This window comes from Chrysochloris asiatica, unplaced genomic scaffold (assembly GCF_000296735.1).
Source record: "Chrysochloris asiatica unplaced genomic scaffold, ChrAsi1.0 scaffold00048, whole genome shotgun sequence".
Classification (NCBI taxonomy): Eukaryota; Metazoa; Chordata; class Mammalia; order Afrosoricida; family Chrysochloridae; genus Chrysochloris; species Chrysochloris asiatica.
Window position 1 is genome coordinate 8,675,191 of NW_006408566.1, and position 20,005 is coordinate 8,695,195.

Below are 20,005 nucleotides of genomic sequence, written 5' to 3' on the forward strand. Positions count from 1 at the left end.
TCAAGGATTGAATTTTTTCCTCAGTTCCCCCTGCTTGAGAAAGGCTTAGTGTTTTCTTCGTTTTTGGTTTTCTGGTTCCAATCTTTGCACATTTTGTTGTAATATTTGGCTTTATCTTCTTGAACTGATCTTTGAAATTTTCTGTTTAGCTCTTGTACCTCCTCATTGCTTCCATTTGCTTTAGCATCTCTACGCTGGAGAGCAAGTTTCAGTGTCTCTTCTAATAGTCATTTTGACCTTTTCCTTCTTTCTCGTCTTCTCAATGACTTTTCGCTTTCTTCATGTATGATGTTCTTGATGTCATCCCACCACTCTTCTGGTCTTCAATCTTTAGTGTTTAAATGTATCAAATCTGTTCTTCAGATGATCTCTAAATTCAGGTAGAATATATTCAAGGTCATATTTTGGCTCTTGTGGACGTGTTTTCATTTTCTTCAGCTTCAGTTTGAATTTGCATAAGAGTAATTGATGGTCTGTTCCACAGTGTGCCCCTGGGCTTGTTTTCACTGATGATATGGAGCTTTTCCATTGTCTCTTTCCGCTGATGTAGTCAGTTTGAATTCTGTGTATTCCATCTGGTGAGGTCCATGTGTATAGTTATCTCTTATGCCGTCTAAAGAAGGTATTGAAATGAACAAGTCATTGATTTTTCAGAATTCTATCATGCGTTCTCCAGCATCATTTCTATCACCAAGGCCATATTTTCCAACTACTGGTCCTTCCTCTTTGCTCCCAATCTTGGCATTCCAATAGCCAGTAATGATTAATACATCTTGATTGCATGTTGAATCAATTTCAGATTGAAGAAGTTGATAGAATTCTTTTATTTCTTCCTCATTGGCTTTAGTGATTGGTGCGTAAATTTGAATAATAATGGTATTAACTGGGCTTCCCTGTAGGTGCACGGATATTATCCCATCACAGACAATGTTGTACCTCATGACTGATCTGGATACGTTCATAGTGTTCTAAAATAAATAGTTTCTATAATTTTATAATAAAGTTCCATTGTTGCTGTTGTTGTTGCTGTTAAGCATCATCAAGTCAGTTCCGACCAATTGTGACCCTGTATAGGGTTTCCAAGGAGTGACTGGTGAGCTTAAACTGCCAACCTTGTGGCTCAATCCCACTTTGCAATCCAGCGCATTAACCCAGAGCTCCACACCAGGACTCAAAATACCATTATAATCATTGAACATAGTGGCTATACAGCTGGTGAAAAAAGTAGAAACGCTCATGATATAATACCAAATGAAAAAATCAAAACAAAAATGGCATGTGATATGATATGATCACAGTGATAGAAATAACCAATTGAAAAAAGCTAATAAGAAATAGATGCTTATGATAAAATGATAGGATGTTGTATATTAAAATAACATTATCGACTATATATCTGAAGTTTCCATTAAATGATTATGTTATTTGTTTTAATAAGCTGTATTATTACAGTGAACCTCTGGTGTGGCGCTGTAGGAAGAGTTCAGGACTACAAGGTCTATTTAAACCACAAAGTTCGTGGTTCAAACTCACCAGCTGCTCCTTAGAAACCCTATACTGGGTCACTATGAGTCAGAACTGACTAGACAGCACTTAACAACAACAACAACAGTTTTACATTATTCCATGTGAGTAAGTTATTAAACTTACCATGTATGTAATACTTCTTAACAGATGAAGGGATCCTGTTCCATTTAATTTCATTGTCTTCATTAAGATTTTTCCACTCGATAATAAAATACATAAGATTGTAATCACTGGGTGACAGCAGCCAAGAAAGAATCACACAACTGCTGTTTAAAGGATAAGCGCTGAGCAACTGCACAATATTTACTAAGGGGGAAAAAAAAGAAACCATTTTTAAAATCAAAGTTAATAAAAAATTCCTACTACTATTACCCTTTAAGGCATCTTCACCCTACTAGGGGAGGGGAGAAGGAGGAAAAAGCAGACATTTGCATGGATGAATATAATGCATAGAAATTATTATGGTATCACAGAGTAATATAAGCAAAGAGATATGATAGGAGAAACTTGATTCTACCTAAAGGCTAAATAAAAATATTTTGGATATAGTCAAGAAGGTGTTCTCAACTGCAATGTTGCTCATGTCTAGTAACTACCCTCTCTGACTCTTTTTTCCTACGGTTCTAGTGATGCTTTCAAATTGCAGATCTGGTCATTTTACCATCTTCTATAGGCAGAACATAAAAAGAACCTGGTCGCCTAGCAATCAAGTACCTGGTTGCTGACCTAAAGGTCAGCAGTTCAAACCCACTAGCTGTTCCATAGAAGAAAGATCAGGCAGCCTGGTTCTATAAAGATTTACAGCCTTGGAAACCCTATGGAGCAGTTCTACTCAGTCCTATGGAGTCCCTGTGAGTTAGAAAAGACTCAACAGCAACCTGAGTTTGCAAAGGTTAAACAGGGGATACTGATTTAGTACTATGAATCTATTCTTACCTTTGCTCATAGCCCATGAGAATGTTATATTAAAATTTGTAAAAGAAGCACCAATTGAATTGATGGCCAGAATCGTAACAGTATGTGCTTGCTCTGTCCACAGGAAAATGAATTTAGTGTGATTTCCCATATCTTCTGACCATGTTCCATTGCAGGAAGTATGGTGTTTTACCACATATCTTCTCACACTACACAATGAGTCACTTTTCATCAGAGGCTGTAGTACACATAAACAGACAAACAAACAAAAACATACAGTGCTCTTTGTATACAAACAGAACTCAAGGAACTGAGCAACTGAGCTCATAGAACTCTTATTAAACATTTCCTATTCAGAGGTCGGGGTCAGACAGGGGCAGGTACAGCCTATTTTAAGGCTGAAATATGGCAGCAGAAAGTAGGGGTCTGGTAGGAGGGAATTAGGAGAGTGGGGGCAAGCCTCTGATAACAGTCTTTATGGAAGTTTCTGGATGATTCTGGAACATAAGAAACTCATTCTCCTTCTGTAAATCTTTTTTCTTAGTGTCAGAGAATAAATCACTTGAAGGTATAGAAGTAAGGATAGAATTGGTATAGAAGATATAATTAGGAGTCTTTTCTACCAAGAGATTTCTAATGTAATTCTAGAAAAAAAAAAAAAAGAATTGCCAGAGTCAAGAATTGCCTCATCTAAATAGCAAACAAGGAATAACCCTTGATTTTAAAATAACAACAAAGCTGAGGAGATATTAACTGGCACTTGTCTTAAGCCCTGTAAGATGTGTCATTACTTTCCCCTCTCCTTGTTATAAGGAGCTCTGGTAGTGTAGTGGTTACCAGTAGAACTGCTAATCTCACAGTCAGCAGTTCAACACTACCAGCTCTTCCATTGGAGAAAGATGAGGCTTTCTGCTTCTGTAAAGATTTACAGCTTCAGAAACCCTATGCAGGGGCACTAGGAGTCAAGACCGGCTCCACAGCACACCAGCACCACCACCTCTTGATATGCTGTCACTTCAAGTAGAGAACTGTGTATAAGAACAAAGCATATGACACCCAGAATTCCTGCCCTAGAGTATTTAAAGTAAGTATACCAGGTCATTGAAAGTTCCAAAATAAAATGCTTAACTAGTCCAATATTTTTGTTTAACTTTTTAGGATATAGTTGTATGCCCACTTCCCCCATCACCACCACTGGCTGCTGGTAAGATTAAATTCTACCAATCCTTAGTAAACCCATAGAAAGGTTGGCTTTACACAATACACTAGAACAATGCTTCTCATTTTTTTGCCTTCACTGAGGTGCCTGTATGCCAGAAATGGTATGGTATATATATATATATATAAACCCATGCAGGGTTTAGAATAGTGTAGCTAGATTGAAACCAAGGAATATGGACACATTGATACATCTTTCACATTAGGGGGTGACAGACACAAGCACTACTTTAGGAGCCCTGATGGTACAGTAAGGAGCCCTAGTGATACAGTGGTCAAACACTCAGCTGCTAACATGAAGACTGGCGGTTCAAACTCACCAGCCACTCCTCAGGAGAAGTAAGTGGCAGTCAGGTTACATAAAGCTTTACAATACTTCATCATTTTTTCATCATTCAGTATTTTGCTCCTTCAATAGTGCAAGTCAAGGTTTGAAATTTTTCTTCCGTTCTCTCAGCTTGAGAAATGCTGAACATGGTCTTCCCTTTTGGTTTTAAAGCTCAGGTCTTTACACATTTTGTTATATTTGACTTTGTCTTCTCGGGCTGACCTTAGAAATTTTCTATTCAGCTCTTATATCCATAAATATTACAGATTAGAATGTCCCATGGGGCAGTTCTACTTACATCAACATAGGGTTGATGTAAGTCAAAATTGATTCAAAAGCACCTCACACCTCACCACCACAACAAAACACGATTTTATTTCTTGTATTTTCTTTCCAAAATAATCTTTACTTGTATCCATTCATTTAGGATGGAAATCAGTCCATTTGGGAAAGAAAATACTAGGACAATTGCTTGGCTGAGATTTCTGGTATTATAGCCAGTATTTATAAGTGGCTTTGCCAAAATAGTACTGACATCTCTAGAATATGTCAAAGCTGAGAATAGAATTAAAGGTGATGCAGTGGGTTAAACATTAGGTTGCTAACCCAAAGGTCAACAGGTTGAACCCACCAGCCCCTCCGAGAGAGAAAGACGATACAGCCTGCTGCGGTAAAGATTTCGTCTTGAAAACCCTATGGTGCAGTTCTGTTCTGTTGTAGAGAATCACTAGGAGTCTAAATCCAATCAACAGTAGTGCTTGTAGATTTTGGTTCGGAACTCTGTTCCAATTCTCCGTCTATTCTACAACTCAGCCTTCTATAATTACAACTCAAAAAAGGAACGAAATATAAGATCACAGAGTCTTTTGGAGATGAGTAATGAAATGATTGTGGCAATGAAAGAAATCTTGAAGAGTGTAAAAGTGAGCTGAAGGAAAAACATAAAAAGCAAGAATACCTTCCAAAGTAAGGTGATGTTTCTCTCTTTCTTATTAACATCTTCATTTATTATTCCCCAAAATTCAGGTCCTCTGATAGGAACTGCAAAATGACAAGGAGTGCGAGTTGTTCAGCAATATTTGAAGCAAACATTTATGCTCTTTTCAAAACTAATTTACAACATTTCTGCAGACCTTTTATATCTCTGACAGCAGTATATGTTGGATCACTCCAATTACTCCAATATCCCAGTCCATCTAGCCGCTTACAGCGCACTTGGACAACATAGACTGCACACAGGTCTGACACCACAAGACTGGCAGATTTTGATTTTGCATCAGACACCTCATACATCTGCAAAATAAGGCAAGGCATTGGATTCATTTTTACTAACACACATGCATCTTAAGCTCTCAAAGGTGCACTTAAAAAAAAAATTAACACTATTTTGAAATTTAAGGAAACTGACTTTAAGTTTCTGCTTTAGAAATAGTTATCATTTGGCTTGGACCCTGAACTTTCATAATTTAAGCATTTTTCAATCTAATTATTTCCTTAGACTCTTGGTGTGGTGCTGTAGGATTCACAGTGGACTGAGAACCAAGTGGTCAACAGTTCAAACCTACCAGTTGCTCCTAGACAGGGTAACTATGAGTTGGAACCAACTCAACAGCACTTAACAACAACAATTTCCTTACTGATGACAAGATTTTTAGCTTGAAAATAATGCAAAAGAGTACCAATTGTGATTTAATAATCACAGATGTCTATATATTTAAAATGCAGTTAAATATATATAAGTCCCCCAAAAAAACAATTCCCTTTCCTTTATGATTTGTATGTTGTTGTTAGGTGCCATAGAGTCAGTACTGACTCATAGCAACCTTATGCACAGCAGAACAAAACACTGCTCGATCCTGGGCCAACCTCACTATTGTTGCCACGCTTGAGTCCATCAATGCTGCCACCTGGCCAATCTATCTCATTGGGGGTCTTCCTCTTTTTCTCTGACCCTCCCACCTTACCAAACATGATATCCTTCTCCAACAATTACTCCCTCCTTACAATATGTCCAAAGTATGATTTGTATGGTTATATTTTGTATTACTTGTGTTTTTATCATGTAAAGTATTTATCATGGTATTTTGGGTATAGAATTTGCTCAATTAATATGCACTAGACTGAACAGAAAAGATGTCAGCTTGAGGACTAAGGTGCACCTGACCCAAGCTATGGTATTACAGGAGAATATTGAAAATGCCATGGGCTACCAAAAGAACCAACAGATGTGTGTTGGAAGAAGTACAGCCAGAGTGCTCCTTGGAGGCTGGATGATCAAACTTCATCTCTCATACTTCAGACGTATTGTCAGGAGGGACCAGTTGCTAGAGAAGGATATCATGTTTGGTAAGGTGGAGGGTCAGAGAAAAAGAGGAAGACCCTCAGCAAGATGGATTGGCAAAGTGGCATCATCAATGGGCTCAAGCGTGGCAACAATTGTGAGGTTGACCCAGGATTGGGCAGTGTTTCATTCTGTTGTTCATAGATAGGGTCGCTATGAGTTCATACCAACTCTATGGCACCTAAAAACAACAACAAAATCACACAGAGCTAATCTCTTAGAATTGATCTTAGATAATTCTTAGAATAAAGAGCTCGATAAGGAGTCCTTGCCGTGCAGTGACTAAGAGTCCAGCTGCTAACCAAAAGGTCAGAAGTTTGAACCCACCAGCCTCTCCACAAAGATGCAGCAGCCTGCATCCATGAAGATTTAAACCTTACCAATCCTATGGGGCTGTTCTCTGCCGTACAGAATCACTGTGGGTTCTCATAGACTCTATGACAATGAGTTGGGTTTGGGTTTGGGATATATTTGAGTTGAGGGAAAGGTAAGTAAATTTCTAGATATAAGGTAAGTATACCTTCCACTGTACTTCTTTTCCACTTAAGCCATACCGAATCTGGAACTGAAGATTATTCTCTGGAAAGACTGGTTTTTCCCACGATACTTTTAATAATCCAATATGTAGAGTAATTTCTGCTTTTATACTGGATGGAGGCTGGGGTTTCACTAGAAAATTTAAAAACCATGTTATGTAACAGTAATTTAAACTGTAATCATATTTAAAGAATATTACTATGATAAAATTTTCGTGCCTTATATTTATAAAGCAATATATATTTTTGAAATTTTTCTCATTCATTATCTCATTTGACACACTACAAGTTTATATAACCTGTAAAACAGAGATTATCTCTAATTTGCAGAAAAATTAACTGAAAAAAAAAGTCAACATATTTTCCAGTCACTTTGTAAGTTAACAATAAAATCTAATTACAAAGCTGTATGGGAAAAATATCCTACTGAATATGTGATCCAAATCAGTCACAAACTCTGTTCTACATGGAGTTTGATTGTACTGAACAGGTAATAAAAATCAGTAGTAGACTGTGTTCAACGTAGAGCTTTAATTAAAGGCCAACAAACATGTATTCCTATTTCTACATATATGAGCTTCAAACTCTTCTTAAGCTGCACTTTATTAAGTACTTCTAGATCAAGGTCAAGATCAGAAATGGTCTTGCACAGTGAAGTCTTTGTTCTCTATAATCTGAGGAAAATCACTTCCTAATAGTAGAAGTAGAAGAAAAGATGACCTGATTAATAAGTAATCTTTTAAAATACTTACGTTTTAGCAAAAAAAAAAACCCTCATGTTTTAGCAATAAATACATCAGTACATATTTGTTTAAATATTTGATATGAAAATCATAGAAATGCAAAGAAAAACATTGTCTTTCACATCTTCCATCACCTCTTCATGTTTCTGATCTCAAAGTTAATATTAAAAGTTCAGCTTGAGTTATATTCACTACAGCTTTTATATTTTACTTTGAAGACCATACTTCCTAATAATAAAAATTCAAAGCACTTGTGAAACGAAAAGTCCCCAAGGCACTGCAGCTCCTGACTTCATTATAATTCCAAACATCAACTTTATTCAGATATGGTATAGATCTGTACCATATGGTATATGTTACATTTGTCATATATTGCATGTGAGTATGTATGTGTGTGTGGTGGAGAGAGGGTTAAAATGGCTCCTTGATATTGAATTGATTGGGACTTTACATTAGAAAGGAGCCCTGGTGGTAGAACGGGGTTAGGCATGGGCTGCTAACTACAAAGTCAGCTGTTCAAGCCCTCCAGCTGCTCCCTTGAAGAAAGACGATTTTGTCTGCTCCTGTAGAAATTCACAGTCTTAGAAAAATCTATGGACTAGTTCCGGTCTGTCCTATAGGCTCGCTATGAGTTAGAATTGACTTGACAACAGTGGGGTAAATTGAAAAAATAAATCTAAAATCTAAAAATTAAATCCATAAAAATGTAGATTTTAGTAATGAGGTGTACTAATTATTTAGAAAAAAAAATACGTTTTTTGCCTAATTTACCAATAAAATAGTGTATGCTCCCCAAAGATATTCTTTATATTGCTACACAATCATGAATGGGTCATTTGTCAAAGATTTCATGTTGCTATTGGAGGCATATATCAAGTTTACCAAATACTCTCTTAATCATTTGATATCAAAATATCTTTTGAAAAGAACATTTTAAATATCATGATAGATATCATCCTTGACTATGTTCTCTTCACTTCACTCTAGTTACTGTGAATAAAGTTATTTTTAGTTATTTTGGTTATGACTACTAAGAGTACAAAAATACTTAAGAGTATCCAAAGGAAGGTTTTAGAGTTAAAATATGCCACGATTTCATAAGTACTTCAGGAAAAGAACATAGAAAGATGTACATTCTTTAGAATAACACTACTAAATTTAATTTGCAGAGGTTGATATAATTTGTCAAATTATTGTGATTGTTAGTTACCTTCTACTTGACCCTGAACTCCTGACAACTCCAAGTATAACATGATTGGACAGTTGTGATCCACTGGGTGTTTTCATTGGCTGATTTTCAGAAACAGATCATCAAGCCCTTCTTCCTAGTCTATATTAGTCTATCTTAGTCTGGAACCTCTGCTAAAACCTGTTAAGTATATAGCAATAAGCAAGCCTCCACTGACAGACAGGTAGAAGCTGTTTGAGTTGCACTGGTTAGAAATGAAATCTGGGTCTCCCTCATGGAAAGCAAGAGTAAAGGCACTGAACCAATGTACTCCTATTCATGAAACAGCAAGCTGAAAATTTTCCTATTGCTGGAAGAGTTTGCTATGAATTATTTTCAATAAAATCAAGCTGTAAAATTTTCTAAGGCTGATTTTCTTCTCAAATCTACTGTAAATTGGAGCATCCTTCGAACCCTCCCCACCTCAATCTAGTGTGATCAGGAAAATGGAAAAACACATCAACCATGAATTAATCTACATGTAAATATGACAGTAAAAATGAAAACAGAGTTTAACTTACCCACAGAATCAGGAACAACACATGTTGGTGGAGAGTCAAGTGAACCCAAAGAGTGATTTATCCTAATCCACATTGTGTAGCCGGATAATAGAAAGATTGGTTGAAATATGCATTCATAAAAACCATCTCTCTGCAAATGGCAATCTTTGGATTCAGATACGGGATGAATTGTTGGGAAATCAGAACAGTAAAGTCTGCTCCTTAAATGGTTAAAAAAAGGTCAATTAATATGCAACATGACTAAAACCATTTAGAAAAATTTTTGTTTTTTAATTCTGCCTTTGTTGCCTAAAGGATAGACAGTTTTGCCTATCTAATAAATGAATGTTCATATTAAAGCTAAGTCCTCAGTTATATCACAACTGTATATCTTTCAATATAAAGTGACAATAACTCTTATGAAATATTTATCCTTAATATAATTGGGTTACAAATGCAATAAAAGACATTGCTCTAACAAGGAAATAACAATCCAGTTAGAAAGATAACCTACAACACTTTAAAAATTAAACTAATATTATACGTAAGTAAAATTGTTTCTAAAGTAAAGACAAAAGAAGTGACAGGTCATTTGACATGCAGAAAAAGACAAGTACCTCATACATTAAGTAGGGGATTGAATTTCACCACAGACTGAGAATACAATTGACAATAAAGGACAGATCAACCGACAGTATTCTAATATTTTCTAGTTAGAGCAATATAACTAAAACAATATTAATTCTAAATACATGTATTAACCATACAGTCAAGCATGTTACTCATTTCTTACAGAAGGCTAAGGCAACTTTTTGTAGACATGAATCCCAATCAATATTCTAGCTCAGAAAATACAAAAGCAAGTATCTTCTTCTGTGAAATAGTCCTCTGTCACTATATGATACTTAAAGGACTAAAATAGCAGTAACTGTTTCCATAGCAATGGAAGTGAGGAAATGAGAAGGAGATGAAAATCTTAAGTCTTTCTGTTTCTCATCTTCAATTTTTCTGTCCCAGTTTTTCCCCCTATTTTCTCAAAATTACAATCTGGATGTAGGAGGAGTGGGTGTGTAAGAGGAATAATTGAAGGGTGAGGGACTGTCTATCTGCAGAAAACAAGGACAGCAATTTTATATTGAAACACAGCAATAATCCACTTAGGATCTAAAGGTATCATCACAACAGCATCCAGTACTGACAGAATGTTTACAAGGATAAAATATATCAGAATCAAATGAAATAGGACATTCAATTCTCATAGACCCCTGTCTTATTATCTCCATTTTACAGATGAGAAAAATTGAGGTTTATAGAGGTTAAGAAATTTGCCCAATTATATGTAGCTAGTTTCATGGTTCTTCTGTAAACACAGAACTCCATATATGTATGTATGTATGTATGTATGTATATATACAAATGAGGCACATAGCTTATGTTGCTTCTATAAACACACACACAGAAAAAAAAAAAAAAAGATCTGTTTTTAAATGAAACTGTCACAGAAGGAAAACAAAAACAGATTATAAAAGTAAAATGACATACCTTGAACATTATTGATTTAAAACTATGCCTACTTATCAAATATCTTGTTATTCAATATTTTGCAGTTAAAACAATAGTAAAAAAAAAAAAAAAATCTACTGACTATTTTGCAAATTATCAACATACATCCGGCAGCAATAATCACTGCTATGCAAGGAGACCATTGCACTGGAGATGATAGGTATGTGTCAATTTAGCTGAGCTATGATTCTCAGTGGTTTGGCTGTTAGGTAATTATGTAGTCATCCTCAATTTTGTGATCTGAGGCTGTTATCCTCCATTTTCACATAATGCCATTTTTCACATAACAACCCACTCTTTGGAATTTACCATGTCAACAAGAGAGAAATAGGTGTACTTATATCAGTTTGGATAGAAACAGCTGTTATTCTCATTTGACAAATGTAGAAAGTCCCCTGTTTTTTTCAAATACTATGTAAGAATGGAGTCTTGGTGTGGTGTTGTGGGATAAAGCACTGGACTGCAAGGTTAGTTTGAACCACAAGGTCGCCTGTTCAAACTTACCAGCCGCTCCTTGGAAACCCTATACAGGGTCACTATGTGTCGGAACCAACTCAATGGCACTTATTAACAACAAGATTTAAGAATAGACTTGAAACATTAGGGATAAAAATTAGTTTGTAATATTTAAGGGTGGTGTTGTTAAGTGCCGTCAAGTAGATTCCGACCCATAGTGACCCTTTATAGGGTTTCCAAGGAGCAGCTGGTGAGCTTGAACCACCAACCTTGCAGTTCAAATGACTTTGCAGTCTGACGATCAGCCCACAGTGCCACACTAGGACTTTAATTTTTGATGTAGAAAAATTTAGATTTTAAGAGTGAACAAAGGCACATTAAACAAATTGAAAATCTCAAATACAAATTAAGTGCATAGTGCTCGAGAACACTATACATACTACTATAACAGGATATATTTTTTAAATGTGTCTGTTTTCTCCTAATAAAGGATGCTATTATTTCAGATAAAACTCTTTAGAGAGAGAAGGGAATGCTATAGGAATATGCCTTAAAATCTTTTTAAAGAAGGAAAAAGTAAAAATAAACAGGCATCAATTATTCCTTATTAGAGCATTTCTTCTTATACACTATTATTCTTTTTCTTTCTCTCTTTTTTCTCTCTCTTTCTTTCTTTCTTCCATAACCTCACTTAGTTCTATAGCTGATGTGGTGCTATAGGATAAACACTGGAATATTAACTGCAATATAAACATGTAACAACAACAACAGACAACAAGTTTCTTTAAAAAAACATTCACATTGCCTCTTACAGGCTGTGTCTACTTCTAGCATTTTTGCAAATCATTAATCCTTAGCCAAATGATTTGTGTTTTTATAATCTTCCATATGGTTACGAATTGGGCTGCAAACCGCAAGGTCAGCAGCAGTTCGAAACTACCAGCTGTTCCGTGGGAAAAAGATGAGGCTTTCTGCTCCATAAAGATTTACAGCCTTGGAAACCCTGTACAGGGTTATTAGGAGTAGGAACCGACTCCACGGCACATAACAGCAATGACAACAACATATTCTCTTTTAGTCAATTCCATAAGTCAAATTAAACTGTCTGCAAGCTAATTTTTTTTGGCTTGCCTTCAAGAGTTTAAGTGAAATTATAGAATTTTAATTGACAAGAAAAATATTTTTTTTAATTACATATTTTTGCCTGGTGTGGATCTTTCTCAAGAATCACCAATTTACTTAATTCCTCCAAAATTTCCCATTTGATTATATCCTACTTTCCCTCTGCTAGCAAGGTGACTCCATACTGTATGCCCTGCACTACAACCATAAGATTTGGGGTTCAAGCCCACCAGCAGCTCCATGGAAGAAAGATGAGGCTTTCTGATTCTGTGAAGATTTAAAATCTCAGAAATGCAATACAGAGTCACTATGAGTCAGAACTCCACGGCACTTAACAACAACAACAACCTTCGCTCTGCAGGAAACAATATGCAAGACCACTATTACAATGATATTTCTACAGACCACCTTTGTCTCACTCTATCAGGCCCAGAAAAAACAAAACAGCAAAAGTAATACGTACCTATGATACCTCAACTGCAAAGAACTTCCCAGAAGTGATTGGATTGGATTGGTTGACCATCTGCAAGTCATTTTCGTTAAGTACCCATCAGTTTCACATGATATACTGATATTGACATCTATTTAAAACATATTGAAATATTAATGCAAAATCAGAACACCAAAATATTTTAATAAAAAAATTCATTATATCTTAAACAGGACTCCAATTTAGACTCCATCATAAAAACGAACAACACGTCAGTATCCTTACCAATTACATATAACTCCGCATAGCGATGGTGGCATTCATGTTCATTGCAGCAGTACACGGCATTGTAAGTGAACTTTCCACGAGGCTTGGTAGCATTCAAGTTGGGAAGAGTAACTTTGCTAACACGCTCACTCATAGCATTGTACTGCTTTTGAGGAATTTTCTCAGCCAAATTCATCCACCAAACAATCTTTTTGGAAGAAACAATCTTGTTTTCATTTTTATAGATGCAATGAAAAGAAACATTAGACCCAACACTTGTCAGGATTTTAGGTGGAAAGTATATGACATCTGTAATGAGGGAGGAAAAAGGTAGAACTTCAGAGAAAGACAGAAAACATAATATTTTTAAAGCAATTTATAATATATAAAAATTGATTCTCAATGCATTCCAAGATTGTTATTGTTGTTAAGTGCCTTTGAGTTGGTTCTGATTCAAAGCAACCCTGTATAGGGTTTCTGAGGAGCAGCTGGTGTATTTGAACCACCGACCTTTCTTATCCTACAATGCCAGCCTCGGCCTCCATTGCCAAAAATAAAATGCATATTCAAACCCACCAGCAGCTCCTCTGAAACCCTATTGTTATTATTGTTAGGTGCCACCAAGTCGGTACAACTCATAGCGACCCTATGCACAGCAGAATGAAACAATGTCCGATCCTGGGCCAACCTCACTACTGTTGCCACACTTGAGTCCATCTATGCTGCCACCTGGTCAATCCATCTCGTTGGGGGTCTTCTCAGCCTTTTGCCTAAGATTGAGTGTAGTATCTGAAACCCTATAGAGGGTCATTATGAATCAGAACGACTTAGTGTTCACACACACCCAATGGCTCCATAGAAGAAATGGTTCCAAAGAAGACCTGGTGATCTGCTCCCATAAACGTTGTTACTGTTACGTGCTGTCGAGTTGGTTCCAACTCATAACAACCCTGCGTAGGGTTTGCGAGATGGCTGGTGGGTTTGAACGGACATCATGGTTACCAGTTCAGTGCCTATCTGCAGCGCCACACCAGAGCTGACAGCATATGAATGGTCTGTTTGAACATAGCTCTTCTGGATTATCTCTTTCAAAAGGCAACCATTTTATTGTCGTTTGTTGTTTTAGTTATTCAATTATAGAAAAAAAAATTCTATAGTACTATGTGAAACTCCAAATCTATATTTACAATTCATTTAAGAAACTTTTGTATTTCTGACTTCAGACAAAAACTGGAAAAAAACTTTAGAGTATGGAATTACTAGGCAGATCTCTAGTTCAGTAAATTTAAGGCCTGGTTGAGGATAATCCCAGTTCAGGGTGGCACTCAACCCTCATTTGTACTTTACTTACTGCAAACAAGTACCTCACACAGACCTGAAAGACTTCTGACGTGTCCTCACTACACTCCATACCTCAGTACTAAAGTGCCTCTAAAATTCTCAGATTAGTTATTCAAAAAAAACCCAAATGAACTTTCATGAATTAAGTTGAAGCTTAATAACTCAAAGCATTTGTACTTCAAAATCTAAATGCATTTAGTAAGGCTTAGTTGAGGAATAAAAACCATGGTAAGTATCATAATTAAATCCTAAAATACTTGCTTGAAAATAAGAAAAAAAAGTTAATAAAAACCTGATATTTTAAATTCACATTAAGCATATTTTTGAAACTGATTATATAAGATAAATGGTGAATATTTCATTTAAAAATATTTGTGTTGTATTCTAAAATTGAGATGTTGTTTTTGTTGTTGTTTAGTGCCGTTGAGTCGGTTCCAACTCTTAGTGATCCTGTATAGAGTTTCCAAGGAGCGGCTGGTGAATTTGAACCTCCTACCTTGTGGTTCAAACTGACCTTGCAGTTCAGTGTTTTATACCACAACACCACAAGAGGATTCCAACATGAGATAGTAGGCACTATTTAGTTTTCAAGATAAGATAATAATGATTTTATTTTCAAGACCAACTAGCAACACCACACAATTAGAACGTACTTTAAAGAACTTTATTTTAAAAGGACATTCTATTGATAAATACTAGTGAATTTTTTCAAATAATCTAAGTTATAAATCAAAGCATTATATACCATTATTTTAAAATGTGTTTATATATTATAGACCCAGAAAGTAGACTCTTTAAAATTCCTTGGGACAGATGCACGCATTTTTTTATAAGCAAAATATTTTCTTCAATAGATTGTAAGAGCTGCCAAGTATGAATTCTAAAAATTGCCTAAGATGTTACTCCTCCTTTTTGAGCTGTACAAAAGATATAGATAATAAAGGTTTTATAAGAATTCAGCTCTTCTAAAGAACCAATAGATCTGTTTTAGAAGAAGTGCAGCCAGAGTGCTCCTTGGAGGCCAAGATGGCTAAACTTCGTCTCTCATACTTTGGACATATTGTCAGGAGGGAACAGTCGCTGGAAAAAGATGTCATGCTGGGTAAGATGGAGGGTCAGAGAAAGAGAAGAAGACCCCCAACGAGATGGACCAGCCAGGTGGCATCATTGATGGCGTCAAGTGTGGTAGTGGTAGTGAGGTTGGCCCAGGATCAGACATTGTTTCATTCTGCTGTGCATGGGGTCACTATGAGTTGGTTCTGACTCAATGGCACCTGACACCAACAACAACAAAGTTGTTTTCAGTATGAAGCATAGTTAATTACTATATCCTTGGACATCATAAATTCTAGCAAAAGTCCTGAATTTTTTTGTAAATATCTAAGACCTCTTAATGGCTATAAAAAATAAAAAAAAAAGAGAACCTAGTCAAGAAATTTTCAAAGAAATCATAATAATTTCTTGGTATATTAGTAAGCATAGTCTTAATGTATCAATTAATCAAAAATACTGGGTGTAAATGCACTGGAAATGGAATTCTGCTGGCTATGGCTGCAATATATCAGGCAGTATACATTCAAAAAATAATATTCAATATAGTTCAAAATGTTTGAAAATGATAAAACAGGTGTGCAGATTCTTTCTTCATAATAATCCCCATGGTCATCCTGTGTCCTTCAAAACAATCTATCAAGATTATTCCTTTGGAATTCCAAAAAATAGTCACTATAATCTTCTGAGGTGATATTTCTGCCTTGAATTTAACTGGCCCAGCGATCCCCACAGGAGCCACTGTTTTGATTGGATTTCAGTTAGTTTTTTAAAGCACCTTGAGGAAACTAAGACAAGCGTATTATTGAGACATCTTGTCTGCAGCTACCGAGAAATATTCAAACACATTTTGCTTGGAATAATGCTATGCATGTATGAACAGAAACCCTAGTAGCAATACCTTTTTACTTACCTTTGTGCCTAGATTAAGGAAAAGAGATTCAAACTTCTTCACACAGGAATAGGAAGTCATACTTTACTGTTCTTTGAGTGTAGCAAATGCTATGAGATGTGAAAATTGCAGCAAATATAATCCAATAAACTAACCCTAAACATCTAGACCATACTAGAATCTCACTGACCAGGTGTTATCAAGTAAATGAGTTCCATAAAAATACATAATTAAAGCTTACAGCTTATTTGCTTTGAGCATCTCAATTTTTAGCACCACCAGAAATCTTGCATAATTATATATTATGCACTTAAGTCTTCTGTTAGTGATTAAAAACATGGACATGGAATTAGACTGCCAGCTTTACTACTTTCTAATTGTGTGTCCTCTTAAAAATACCACAGAAGGGAAAACTACTCAGCCCTTAAATGAAGATTCTGTGGATTTATTCAACATTAGAGAGACATCTGAATGGGAAATTTACCAGGGAAACATACATAAGTGAAAACAATGATTTTCAGCAAGAAAATCGCAAGCAAAAATGGATAAAGAGCAAGAAAACTAAGAGATTACAGTAAAATAATTGATTGGTTAACCTTTGAGGAAGGTTACAAAAGGGAGGATTAAAGAAGCAGGAAAAGGCTTTCTTTAGATACAAATGCTAAAAAGTGCTTCTGTGGACTACAAAGATTTACAATTAAAGTTAAGGATGCTTACAGTGTACACTTTCTAGAGCATGTTATAAAAATGTCTAAGTTAATGTAAAACATTTCTTGGGTGAAGCTGATGATAAGCATTAACACCAAGACTTTTTCCTTAGAAACTGTTTGTCCAAGTAATTTTTTTATATTTAGAAACGAATTGGTTGCCCAAGCTATCTTCTTTTTGAGACTTTGTTTCTATATCCTTATCATGAGAAAAATATATTTCTTCAGGCCATTTTACACCAATATGTCTGCATCAAAACTCCCTTCCTTGTGGGGTATATTTCAACATCTTGTCTTGACTGCAGAGGAAACATTCCCTTAGTAATGTATGATTTCTATCAAGTAACATAGCCAGATATTAGGAGTTTTTCAGAAGTTTTGCATTAGCTCAGCTAAGCAACCATTTAGTCCCAGACAGACAAAAAAGTAAAAGACCAATTAAACATAACTCTGAGTTTAATTCAGTCATTTAGTTTTGGTCAAAAAGACTTGTAAAATTCTCCATTATATAACTTACTTAACCTTTCTTGATCTTAATTTCCTTGCCTATAAAATAGGAATAATAATACTTAATTCAAAAGATAGGGGATAAGATAAAATAATATTTGTAAATCACCTAGACCACAGCCTGAAACACAGGAAATATTCTATAAATATCTAGAAGTTTCTGAAGTGTGCAGAAGTTTTGGTTCCCACTTTAGTGTTCCTAGTTGGCTTCGGACTTGGTGAGTTTCTGTCTTTCCCTGTTAATCATATATTACCACTCAGTGGCATCTAAGCTATCCAACTTGAGTAAATTAGTAAACTTAACTTTATATTCAATGCGAACTCAACACATCCTGCCTTTTGTAGCAGTTGATTTTCTATCTAGATATAATTTTCACTTATTTTGAGATCTTTTTGTTTGGCATGTCTAAAGTCAGTAGTTAGTCCTGGTGTGGCACTGTGGGCTAACGCGTCAGACTGCAAAGTCATTTGAACTGCAAAGTCAGTGTTTCAAGTTCACCAGCTTCTCCTTGGAAACCCTATACAGGGTCACTATAGGTCAGAATCGACTCAACGGCACTTAATAACAACAACAACAAAGTCACTAGAACAAGGCCTCACTGGCAAATAGGTAAAAGGCTCACTGTTAATAGTAATACGGTTAAGAATTTATATAAAGTAAAACAGAACTAGAAATATGTCCATCCAAAATTCTAAAAATCTAACTTAAATCATAACACAATTACTTATTTTTTAGCAAGTTTTCATTAGCAAATTAGCTTATTCAAAATTTAAATAAAAATTTACATTGTTTTCTCCCTTTAGATTTAGACAAAATTTTTCAAATGCTCATAATGTGACAAGGACTCCCGGTGTGGCACTATAGGATAAGCTAACCAAAAGTCAGCAGTTCAAACCCACCAGCCACTCCTCAGAAACCCTATCAGTGGGTAGAGTCAGAACGGACTAGATGGCATTTAACAACAACAGCCTAATATGCCATAGGTAAATTCAGGAGCTATAAGAATGGGCAAAAATTATCTCCTCTCCGGTTATATTAAAACCTCCATCCACGTCCACTATTGTTGGCAACACTGAGCATGCACGTGAAATGATTCTAATAGTTGAGTAACAGTAGACTATGTGACAAATCATTTGCAAATCAGTCATGGTTCTGCCTATGCAGTAATCCTGAAAGACGGGTTTTAAAAAGTCTGATTGCGAGATGGGTAAGGAACCAACACACAGAAGAGCATAAACAGAAGTATTTGGATACCTGCAAACAAAATTTGGACTAATACTCGAAGAAAGGTAAAAGTTTCTTTTAAAAAATCATTACTGGTAGTGAGACATGGATTCATCACTACGAAACTGAGAGTAAACAGCAGAGTATGGAATGGAAACATCCTCAGTAACTGACCAAGAAAAAGTTCAAAAGTCAACCTTCTGATGGAAAAGAATTTTCTGGGATTCTCAAGGGCCAGAAACACTTATCAGGAGAAAGTTAAACAATCAACAGTGCTCATTACAGTGAGATGCTTACTGAAGGGCTGAAGCCTAAACTGGTTAAATGCAGAGTAAAGGACTGCTATTCAAGGACTCTGTGATCTTGCATGCCATTGCCCATCTGCACACCTCTGCCCACACTGTTGACACTCCAAAAACTTCCTTTTGAGGTGTTAAAGCATTCTCCTTGTAGTCCTGATCTTGTCCCTTCAACCTTTCACCTGTTTGGTCCCCTGAAAACCGCCTTTTGAGGATGAAGATTCATCTCTGATAAAGTGAAGACTGTGGTACATTTGTAACTTGAAGCTCAGCCTAAAACGTTTTAAATAAGGGAATATGAAAGCTTGTTGACAGATGGACAAAGTGTATTGAAAAGCAAAGGCTGATGTTGAAAAATTATGTATTTGTCTTCTCTAAAAGTTGATTAAAATAAATCCTACAGCCAGAGTGCAGATAATTTTTGACTTATCCTCTTATAACTCCCTCTCAGTAGAATCTCCATTACAAAGCATAAAACCTACCTTGTGTGGTAAATATATAAGGGGTGCTCCAGTCACTCCAGATTCCTGGGCCATCCAATCTCCTGCCCCGTACCTGAACCTCATATGAAGACCCTGGAAGCACGTTGTCTACCAGCAGGGACGTAGCTAAAACCATCTTAGCAACCTGACAAACATTAAATGATAGCTGTTATTTAAATCATCAGAACACTTAGTCAATGAAAACTGCTGTAGAAAAAAAATATATGTTTTCAAGAAATATGTGTTGTAAATCCTAATGCCTTTACTTGTAGATGTAATCCCATTTGGAAGCAGTGCTTTCTTTGCTATGTTACTTAGATAATATCAA

The 20,005-nt window shown here is 35.8% G+C and overlaps 1 protein-coding gene across 1 annotated transcript in view; it reads right to left on the minus strand.

Moving 5' to 3' along the window:
- The window catches only part of LEPR (leptin receptor), a 116,170-nt gene that overhangs the window by 36,000 nt on the left and 60,165 nt on the right, over positions 1 to 20,005 (minus strand). The window contains exons 6-14 of the mRNA XM_006862501.1: positions 19,678 to 19,822; positions 13,193 to 13,483; positions 12,941 to 13,058; positions 9,358 to 9,557; positions 6,850 to 6,998; positions 5,122 to 5,281; positions 4,947 to 5,029; positions 2,464 to 2,680; positions 1,651 to 1,833 (exon numbers count right to left, since the gene is read on the minus strand). Of these exons, the coding sequence (XP_006862563.1) occupies positions 1,651 to 1,833; positions 2,464 to 2,680; positions 4,947 to 5,029; positions 5,122 to 5,281; positions 6,850 to 6,998; positions 9,358 to 9,557; positions 12,941 to 13,058; positions 13,193 to 13,483; positions 19,678 to 19,822 (1,546 nt within the window). The remainder of the gene's footprint in view (positions 1 to 1,650; positions 1,834 to 2,463; positions 2,681 to 4,946; positions 5,030 to 5,121; positions 5,282 to 6,849; positions 6,999 to 9,357; positions 9,558 to 12,940; positions 13,059 to 13,192; positions 13,484 to 19,677; positions 19,823 to 20,005) is intronic.